The sequence below is a fragment of the Bombina bombina genome, chromosome 3 (genome assembly GCF_027579735.1).
Source record: "Bombina bombina isolate aBomBom1 chromosome 3, aBomBom1.pri, whole genome shotgun sequence".
Lineage (NCBI taxonomy): Eukaryota > Metazoa > Chordata > Amphibia > Anura > Bombinatoridae > Bombina > Bombina bombina.
In genome coordinates, this window is record NC_069501.1 from 620,993,285 (window position 1) to 621,004,353 (window position 11,069).

An 11,069-nucleotide genomic window follows, 5' to 3' on the forward strand; every position below is an offset into this window, starting at 1 on the left:
AAAAAATAACAAACTCTTGATGAAATAAAAACTAACAGTTTAACACCTCTTCTCTTTACTCTTCCTGCTTAGAGCCAGCAAAGAGAATGACTGGGGGGTGGCGTTAAGGGCGGAGCTATATAGACAGCTATGCTGTGGTGCTCTCTTTGCTACTTCCTGTCAGGAAGGACAATATCCCATAAGTTAGGATGAATCCGTGGACTCGGTACATCATGCAAAAGAAATGGGCTCATGATTCTCTTAATTCAGGACCTCCTGGAGTATGCAACGCAATACTCAAACTGAAGCCTGTTGTATGGTGGCCTCAAATGTCACAAGATGCCAAGGAGTATGTGGATGCCTGTCATAACTGTGCAACAAAAAAGACATTCTGTCTACAACCTGCTGGTCTATTGAAACCACTGCCTCTGCTACATCAACCTTGGACTCATGATCCTATGGACTTCATAGTTGAGCTGCCTATCTCAAAGGCTTATACTGTAATCTGGGTCATGGTAGACCAAATCTCTAAGATCGCTCACTTTACTCCATTACTTAAGTTACACACTGCCACCCAATTATTCATTGAACATATTTTCAGAATTCATGGTCTGCCCATAGATTTTTGTCTCAGACAGAGGAACACAATTTAACTCCCGTTTCTGGAGAGCTGTCTGTAATAAACTAGGCATAAAAAATTCACTATCCTCCTTGTACTATACTCAATCTAATGGCCAAACAGAGAGGAACTAATCAATCCTTAGAGACTTACCTCTGACACTATTGCTTCTCAAGACAACCGGTCTTCATTACTTCCTTTGGCTAAGTCTGCTCATAGTAAATGCTGCCATCAAGACAACTCATTGCAATGTAACATTAGGATAACATCCATACTCTTTTTCCATTAGAAACACCTGTTCTGTGTATGACCTCTCTGCCTTGTTCTACTTGATTTTCGCGTTGGATCCTGATTTTGTACAGTTATTGCCCACAAGTTCTCTGACATGCCTTTGGATTTTGATTGTGTACCTCAGTGCCCAGAAATGAATAACCTCTAGCCTGTTTAAATTAAGCATTTGGATCATCCCCTATCAGGTAGTCACGCCCTGGGTCTCATTAAGGTTATTGAGACAGTGTTTATTAAAGTGACATAATAACCATAACTGTAAAAAGTGGACAAGAACATATCCCCTGAACATCTCTATGTAAAATAAGAAGATATTTTACCTCAAAATTTCTCAAGCTCTCAAGAATAAGTGCTCTGTTAACAGTCATCCTTCAGCTAGTGTCAGCTGCATGTTGAAAAACAAAAATTATGCTTACCTGATAATTTTCTTTTCTTCAGATGGAAAGAGTCCACAGCTGCATTTATTACTTTTGAGAAAAAAGAACCTGGCCACCAGGAGGAGGCAAATATACCCCAGCCAAAGGCTTAAATACTCCTCCCACTCCCCTCATCCCCCAATCATTCTGCCGAGGAACAAGGAACAGTAGAAGAAATATCAGGGTGAAAAAACTACAGGTGGGGAGCTGTGGACTCTTTCCATCTGAAAAAAAGAAAATTATCAGGTAAGCATAATTTATGTTTTTCTTCATAAATGGAAAGAGTCCACAGATGCATTCATTACTTTTGGGAAAACAATACCCGAGCTATAGAGGAAACTGAATTCCAAGACGGGAGGGTACAAGAGGCGGCCCATTCTGAGGGCACCAGGCCTTAAACCACTACCCAACAAACCCCCGCTTCGTCCGAAGCCGAAAACATTGAAAGGAAAAAGCCCCAAGAACACTGACCGGCAGATTGTCTGGAAGCCTGGCAAGAGACTGCAAAATCAGACTCAACTGAGCCAACAGTCCTCCAGGAGACACCGTCGCCCAGTGGTCGGCCCCCAACCACACACCCCTTACTAGCAAAGGGAACATCAGCCCAGAACTTCCAAGGGACAGGGCAAGGAAAAACCAAAGGGAAACCGAAAGGACACCACAAAATTCCATAAAGGAAAAAAAAAACAGAACGAGCCCAGCTCACAAAGACCCAAATGGGTCCATGACAAACAAGGGGAGGCAATGCCCAGACCAACAGAAGAATTCAACACAAAACCGTGTAACAGACCAAGACGAGATAAACACCAAACACGCAGCCATCATTAGGATGACACAGAGAGAGAATACTTGCTAAGAAGCAAAATGCGGCTAAACAAGATATCAGATTGCAAAAACTCCAAGACAGAGGGCACACTCTAGGCAATCCAAGCCACCAGACCGACCCATAGTTCTCAAAAGGGGAGAAGCCCAGAACCTCAACGAGGCCCACTACACCCTCTTTTTTTTTTTTTTTTTAAACCAAACAGCACGGTGGGATGCCACTAGTGACTCCCTGAAGATTGTTTCTGAAATGAACAACAAATCTCAGAACCTACTCCCAGCCGGGCCAGCCCAAGCATCAGCAAGTCTGAAACCAGGGGAACAGAAGAACCCCTACATCCCCTCACAAAAGAGTGGAAAAAATGGCCTCAGCCTTTCCAACTGAGCTCGGGGACCCACCCAAAACTCCTTAAAGACAGTCGACAAGGCCGAAAACCCAGAAGAATCTAGCAAAAGGACCATCTCGACGCGGAGCCAGCAAGACTCCAGATAGAACAGAAAAACCCAGAGAGCATGCCTCTCTCCAAAATTGGGTAACCCTCTGCTCCATCCCCTGAATCTAGGAGAAGTCCTAAAACAAGGCCACCTCCGTAGGAGAACAAGCCCCCCTAAGAAAAAAGGGGGGCCATTAAAGACAGAGCACCTGCCCATGAGACACAAGGCCACAGGCTGAACAAGAGATCAATCTCCAACGCAGATGAACTTGGAAGGAATCCTCTTAGAAATTAGCCTGTTAGCACACAGAAAGGGTGCAAAAGCAGCGCCTGCAGAACCGCAAAGCCATCAGGTTACTTCAGCCAACCGTCCAAGGGAAATCGATTTTCCTGGGCGGCACTCAGGAAATCTGGCCAACCATGACCAGATCTACTAGCCAGACAAAAGGTCATAGCCCAAGTTCCCTGGAACAGGAGAACCCCGAACCAGCCCTAGATCCTGAAAAGAACGGTAACAACCCGCAACAGGATCCACAAGGGAAAACGCTGAGCAAAAGCTCCAGCAACCTGAAGAACCAGGGGGATGACAGGTCCGAGCCCCCAATTGTTTAAAACAAACAATATCCCAGAAACTCAAACACCCCGTCTGATATAAAAAACAGACCCACAGGGAGGTATCAATGTAATATCCAGAAGAACCCGGAGAAAGAGAACACCTCGCAAGCCCCGACCCAAGGAAGAGACCACCCCATACCGAGGTCCAACGCTCCACAGGAGCTAAGGCATGTCGAACCAAGAAACTAGAGCCTATAGGCATTTAAACTGCCACAAGACATCCAAAGCAAGGGAATACCTCGAGGACAAGGTCACTCGAGCAAAGGCTAGTCTCTACATCACCTCCATACGAGACAGAGGAGCACATGAAAACAAGGATGCGGAGCATCCCCAGTTCTGGGAAAAACCCTAAGCAGATCCCAAAGGAACACTCTCGAAGGGAAAACCAGGTCCCCAAAGGAGACCCACTAACATGGAGGAACGTACAAAGGCCAAATGGTCTCACTGAACAAGAGAACCAAGGTAGGAAAAAGTGCAAAAGGATGATTCCTAGAGCCTCAGAAAGACCAAACCGCCCTAAACCTAAACCCCCATTCCTCCCACGTGAGGAAGAATAATCTAGATCCCGAGAGAATCGGAAGCAAAAAGGAGTGACGCAGTGGAACGCCGCTGACCCAGTCAACCACCTTTAAGGCTAAATAAGGACTGAAACAATCCTTCCAGCCTCATGGACCTACGAGTTCTCTTTAGAATGCTTAGCGGAAACTTGTAAAACAAAAAAGAGAACACAAATAATAAAGTGAGCACTCTGCGCCTCAACTGAACCAGCAAGGCCGAACAGGCGCAACGTGTCTGAACAAGCCACGAGACAGAAGATCTGAACCCAAGCAGGACCAGCTTGCAAACAGGGGCATAACTGTCAAGCTGCCTTAATCCTCCCTCAGAGGGGAAGAGAATAACAGACAAAAAATAGGCCTAACATGTCCCTTAACAAAGTTCCGCAGAAGTAAACAGCGAGAATCGATCCCAGAGAAAGTTCCCGAAGGAAACATATAATCAAAAATAAAAGTCACCCTAACCGAATAAAAGAAAATATAAGGCAACCCGTAGGTAAACGCCCAAGAAGAAACAGGCATACCCGCAGGACCAGTCAAACGGAACCCTGATCTTCCAACAAAAACCGTGAAAGATCTCAATAACCGACAATCAGGAGATTACATCATACCCTCATGTCTAATGAGGTGAGCCATTCGAAGTAAAAACGTGTCTGAGTAAAACGTGAAGGCGCGCTATTCTGTAATGAAAGGCACAACACTCACGGACAGCTTCATCTGCAGGGAACTGTATAGGTCCACCCAAGGCCAGGAGACCCGGGACAAAAGGGCATGAGCACAAACGCAAATAAACATCTCAACTTTGCAGACGCATAATCGCCAAAAATATGTCAAAGCAAAAACAAGCTGCAACCTCCGGGGGGAACAAGCCGAGGGATAAACATAATCTGGGTTACCTGCATGTGTAGTAGTAGGGAGCGGTAGGGAACTCGCCTCTTGGAGGACAGAGCCCCCAGAGGCGGATGGCTCAGCGGACCCTTGATTCCCCGAGCCCGAGGAACAAGGCACTCTAATACGGCATATCGAACATAACTGTTTGACCTGTGTCAACGGGCCAATTCGCATTCTTCACAAGTCGAAGAATCTGAATCTGAAATTTGAACAGTCCCAGCATCAGAATCCTCCATAACTTGATAGAGAATATAATAATATGGACTAAAGAAAATGCTAAACGGCACCTGACACCCACAATGGCCACCTCCTAGGAACCAGACACTAGCAGATCAGAATTTTTCAGTCGCCACACGGTCAGGAATGTGGAAATGGAAGACCAGAACGTAAACACGTCCAGTCACAAGGTGAACTGTATAGTCCAAAAAAAGTGTGCCAAACCATAAGGTCGCGTCACTTCCAAAGGCCCTTATGTTCTAAGCCGAGAGCCTAGTTAACACTACACATAAGCAGATTGAATCACATAACAAACATGATTAAAAAAAAAACCCTGTTCAATAATCCCCCTCGGGAGATATTAACCCTCGATTCCAAGATACCAAAGGAGCCTCACTGAGACCCATATTATATACTTAATAAGTCCCGCAAGAAAGTACCTTACGGAAAGCAAATAAGTTACAGTACATTCTGATGAAGTAAAATGAAACGATCTTACCGGAATCTACACCATGTAACATGGCCCTTAAAGTGTGACGAATAGTAGCAGCGCCTCCGCCATGGACTTGAGAGAAAAAAGCAGGCAGCAAAGCGAAGTTCGACAATGCCCATTGCTTGTGGAGCTTTTAATATGAGTCGGGATGATTTCGCAGAAAGACTCTCCCTGCATCTCCGGACTCTAACTTTCATCCAGGCCCTCACTGAGATAGGATTACTTAAAACTCCCGTCCCATGTTGAAGAGTACTACTACAGACACTTCTCTGCCAACCTCCTGGGACGAAAGGCAAAGAATGACTGGGGGATGAGGGGAATGGGAGGAGTATTTAAGCCTTTGGTTGGGGTGTTTTTGCTTCCACCTGGTGGCAAGGTTCTTATTTCCCAAAAGTAATGAATGCAGATGTGGACTCTTTCCATTTATGAATAAAAAATAAACTCAATCAGCTTCATCAGTCCTGATGTTACATTTTGCTTTACTGTGATCTCATGAGATTTCACTGAAATCTCTCAAGTTTTCATAGCAAACTTCCTTAAACTGAGGCGTGAACTAACATGACTGTGCTGTACATACCAGATGCACGCTCCCTTGCATGTCAAGGGACTAGCATCCTAATTAACTGCTTAAAATCGCTTTACAATAGGATGTGGCTACTGAGGAAATTTTAAGGTAAAATACCTTCCATGTTTACATCAAGATGTTCAGGTGATATTTTCTAGTCAGCTCTTTAGTTATGCTGCATCACTTTCAAGTGCGTCAACATTTGGGTATCATATCCCTTTAAGTAATTTCTCAGCTGCTGGGACCTTACGCAGCCAGAAACTTACCTCACTTTGGGCTTCATGACATCTACTCGTCAATCATGTATTCTAAATATTTCTTCAAATGCTTGTGTGGGATACAATACCTGTTTTAGTTTTTATGTTTTTTAATGTATATTTGTTTAGTAGATGCATGCTACTTGGGGATGTCCAGCAGCATAACTGGCTTTAAATCTAATTCAATACACTTCTTTGAGGGTGAAAACTAAAATATTTTTACTTATGAATAAAATGGGTTCCTAGGTTTCATAGATACATTTAATAGCTGTGTAAAATACATTGGATAAACCTTTTCCCATAAACCTTACCTTATTTGTAGGGTCCTTCAGATTGAAGAGAATACTCCTATATTTTGTTTTGTATCTGTGGTCAGTGCTCTGGTAAAGTGCAAACAATTCAAGTTCTATATTTTCCACAATCAATTTAACCATCTCGTTTTGAACGTCCAAATCTACTGTCGCTGTTACCCTGGAATAACGTCAGATGTAATTGTTCATCCGAGTGGCCAACAGTGATAATATTTCCATATCTTAATCATTGCATTAAATGTGTTATTAAAGAGATATAGAGCATTATTTTTTATAGTACAGATAGTCATTTTACAATAAGAATAATGATGATAAAAGGTTGACAGGGGTAGCAGTTAGGATTATTTGGGGTGTCAGGGATATACCTATATATGTCTGAGATATATAATATGTACTCCAGTTCTCTGAATGCATGTGTGTGAGGTGGCTGGTTTATGGCAAAGAACTGGAAGCAAACATCGAACATGGTAAGAGATGCTGAGTGCTGGACTACAATCTATATTTGGAGACCAATCAGATTCATTAGTACCCCTGCCCAACTGCTTTACTTGGATGTCTTCCTTGTGGAGACTAAGCAGTGGATGGTGATACACACACACATACATAGATACACACACACATAGATATAGATACACACACACACACACACAAAGATAAACACACACACAAACACACATACATAGATACACACATCTGTAGCCACACATACATACACACATACATAGATACACACACACAAACACACATAGATACACATACACCCACATAGATCCACACACATACATAGATACACATACACACACACATAGATACACACAAGCACACATAAATAGATACACTTACGCACACACACAAACAAGCACACATAAATAGATACACATACACACACACATAGATACACACACACACAAACAAGCACACATAAATAGATACACTTACGCACACACACAAACAAGCACACATAAATAGATACACATACACACACACATAGATACACACACACACAAACAAGCACACATAAATAGATACACATACGCACACACACAAACAAGCACACATAAATAGATACACATACGCACACACATAGATACACACACACACAAACAAGCACACATAAATAGATACACATACGCACACACATAGATACACACACACAATCACACATAAATACAGGTGAAACTCAAAAAATTTGAATATTGTGCAAAAGTTCATTTATTTCACTAATGCAACTTAAAAGGTGAAACTAATATATGAGATAGACTCATTACATGCAAAGCAAGATAGTTCAAGCCGTGATTTGTCATAATTGTGATGATTATAGCTTACAGCTCCTGAAAACCCCAAATCCACAATCTCAGGAAATTAGAATATTACATGCAATCAATAAAACAAGGATTGTACATACCTGTAGAACAATATCGGACCTCTGAAAAGTATAAGCATGCATACTGTGTGTACTCAGTACTTGGTTTGGGTCCCTTTTGCAGCAATTACTGCCTCAATGCGGCGAGGCATGGAAGCTATCAGCCTGTGGCACTGCTGAGGTGTTATGGAAGACCAGGATGCTTCAATAGCGGCCTTCAGCTCTTCTGCTATCAGCCTGTGGCACTGCTGAGGTGTTATGGAAGACCAGGATGCTTCAATAGCGGCCTTCAGCTCTTCTGCATTGTTTGGTCTCATGTCTCTCATCTTTCTCTTGGCAATGCCCCATAGATTCTCTATGGGGTTCAGGTCAGGCGAGTCTGCTAGCCAATCAAGCACAGTAATCCCACGATTATTGAACCATGTTTTGGTGCTTTTGGCAGTGTGGGCAGGTGCCAAGTCCTGCTGGAAAATGAAGTCAGCATCCCCATAGAGCTCGTCTGTGGAAGGAAGCATGAAGTGCTCCAAAATCTCCTGGTAGACGGCTGCATTGACCCTGGACTTAATGAAGCACAGTGGACCAACACCAGCAGATGACATAACTCCCCAAATCAACACAGACTGTGGAAACTTCACACTGGACTTCAAGCATCTTGCAGTGTGTGCTTCTCCACTCTTCCTCCATACTCTGGGTCCTTGGTTTCTAAATGAGATGCAAAATTTGCTCTAATCAGAAAATAGGACTTTACACCACTGAGCAACAGACCAGGTCTGTTTTTCTTTAGCCCAGGTAAGACGCTTCTGACGTTGTTTGTTCAGGAGTGGCTTGACAAGAGGAATACGACATTTGAAGCCCATGTCCAGGACCATCTGTGTGTGGTGGCTCTTGATGCACTGACTCCAGCCTCAGTCCACTCATTGTGAAAGTCCCCAACACTTTTGAATGGCCTTTTCCTGACAATCCTCTCCCTGCTGCTTGTGCACCTTTTTCTTCCACACTTTTCCCTTCAACATAACATTCTATTAATGTGCTTTGATACAGCACTTTGGGAACATCCAACTTCTTTTGCAATTACCTTTTGAAGCTTTCCCTCCTTATGGAGGCTGTCAATGATGGTTTTCTGCACAACTGTGAGGTCAGCAGTCTTTCCCATGATTGTGATTCCTATTGAACCAGACTGAGACCATTTAAAGGCTCAGAAACCCTTTGCAGGTGTTATGGCTTATTTAGCTGATTAGAGTGGGACACTTTGAGCCTTGAATATTGCACCTTTTAACAATATTCTAATTTTCTGAGATTGTGGATTTGGGGTTTTCATGAGCTGTAAGCCATAATCATCACAATTATGACAAATCATGGCTTGAACTATCTTGCTTTGCATGTAATGAGTCTATCTTATATATTAGTTTCACCTTTTAAGTTGCATTAGTGAAATAAATGAACTTTTTCACGATATTCTAATTTTTCGAGATTCTGTAGATACACATACACACACATAGATATACACACACATACACACACATAGATATAGATACACATACACACACATAGATATAGATACACATACACACACAAAGATAAACACACACACATGTATAGATACACATAGATAAACACATCTGTAGATACATATACACACATAGATAAACACACACACATATACACATAAACATACATACTCACACACATAAAAACATAGCAGTCATGCTGAACTGACAGGTATCAATTTACCTTTTTTTTAATAATAGTATCTTATCCAATTAAAAGTTCCTTATCTAAAATTCCCTTATTTAACACATTGCTCTGGGTGGTTAAAGTCCCAGCGTGGGGATTACCTTTTTAATAACGCATGATAGAGAGTCTCCACTGCTGTTATGCGTATATCTTTAGTACTAAATAATCCAGGCAACAAAAGAGTAGTATTTGGCCCTTCATCTTTACAGGACTTTCTTTTTATTTTCTTCCCTTCCTTGCCGTTTATGCATGCTGCAAGAAGAAGAATAAAACAAAGATATCAGCAACACATGAATGTTAAAAAATTAAAGGGACAGAAAAGTCAAAATTAAACTTTCATTCAGCTTGAGCATCCAGTTTTAAAACACTTTTCAATTTACTTCCATTACCCAATTTGCTCCTCTCTCTTAAAACTTTATACTGGCAGACTGTCTGCCAGTACTTAAGATGGTGGTCAGGGGTGTGGGAGGGAGAGAGCTATTTGGGAGGGATCAGGGAGGTGGGAAGTGTCAGGTGGGAAGGTAATCCCTGTATTAAACTACTATTACCCTTACCAGCTAACTAATTAACCCCTTCACTGCCGGGAATTTCAGAAGTAAGGTGGAGAGCTGCAATAATCGGCCATCTAATTGGTAAAGCATGTTTGCTATTTCTGAACAAAAAAGACCCCAGGGAACCTTTTACAACCATTTGTCTTATGACTGCAGTAGTTATGTGCAAATAATTTCAGGGAGAAACCCAAAGTTTGTGAAACAGTTAACAATCTTTTTAATATGATTGCATTATACAAAAATGGGCCTAGATCAATACCTTGGATTGTCTACTAAAATATATATATATAGCTTTGATAGATAAATAAAAAAAAGAACAAGGCTCTATTTCTGTTTAAATGGAGTGCTGGAAAAAAATGCTAAAAATTATTCTGTATTTTAGGCAAGTTTTTCTCTGAATTTCCTGGTAGGGAAGGGGTTAAATCTTATTTTTGTATCCATACATACATAGTAGAATCTAATTTGATCAATTGCCTTCTTCAATATTAAACAGACATAAAACTCAATAGTGTTTAATAGTGATATGCAGAATTAGCATACAACTGCAAAGGCACTTTACAATGTGAAGTGTTAAAATAAGGTTGTTTTAACTTTTTTTAAATCCTTCACAATAGAATTAATGGGGGAGTGCTGAAAAACTCATGTTTACTGTTCTTTTAAACACAAACTGTTTTAAACACACATCAGAGAAGTCGACATTTTGGTTTTCATTTAAACCATTTTCAAGACATCACATAACTCTTCCTAAACACTGACAAAACTGTCACAATGATCTTTGGAACGGGACCTAAATTACAAAAATTACAAAATTCCCATCTTCGCATCAAAACAAAATCCAATTGCATGCTGACCGCAGTCCACTCTTTTAAATACTTAGGTATGTTGTTAGACCCCAATCTATCTTTTGGACTCCACATAGAAAAACTTGCCTCTAAACTTTATCCAAAACTAGGTGCCCTGT

General features: G+C 41.7%; 1 protein-coding gene across 1 annotated transcript in view; it reads right to left on the reverse strand.

Moving 5' to 3' along the window:
* Window positions 1–9,830, reverse strand: part of SPOCD1 (SPOC domain containing 1) — an 85,985-nt gene extending 76,155 nt beyond the window's left edge. Inside the window, exons 1-2 of the mRNA XM_053705393.1 lie at window positions 9,659–9,830; window positions 6,461–6,620 (exon numbers count right to left, since the gene is read on the reverse strand). Coding sequence (XP_053561368.1) covers window positions 6,461–6,583 — 123 coding nt within the window. The 5' untranslated portion in view covers window positions 6,584–6,620; window positions 9,659–9,830. The remainder of the gene's footprint in view (window positions 1–6,460; window positions 6,621–9,658) is intronic.
* Window positions 9,831–11,069: the final 1,239 nt, after the last annotated feature.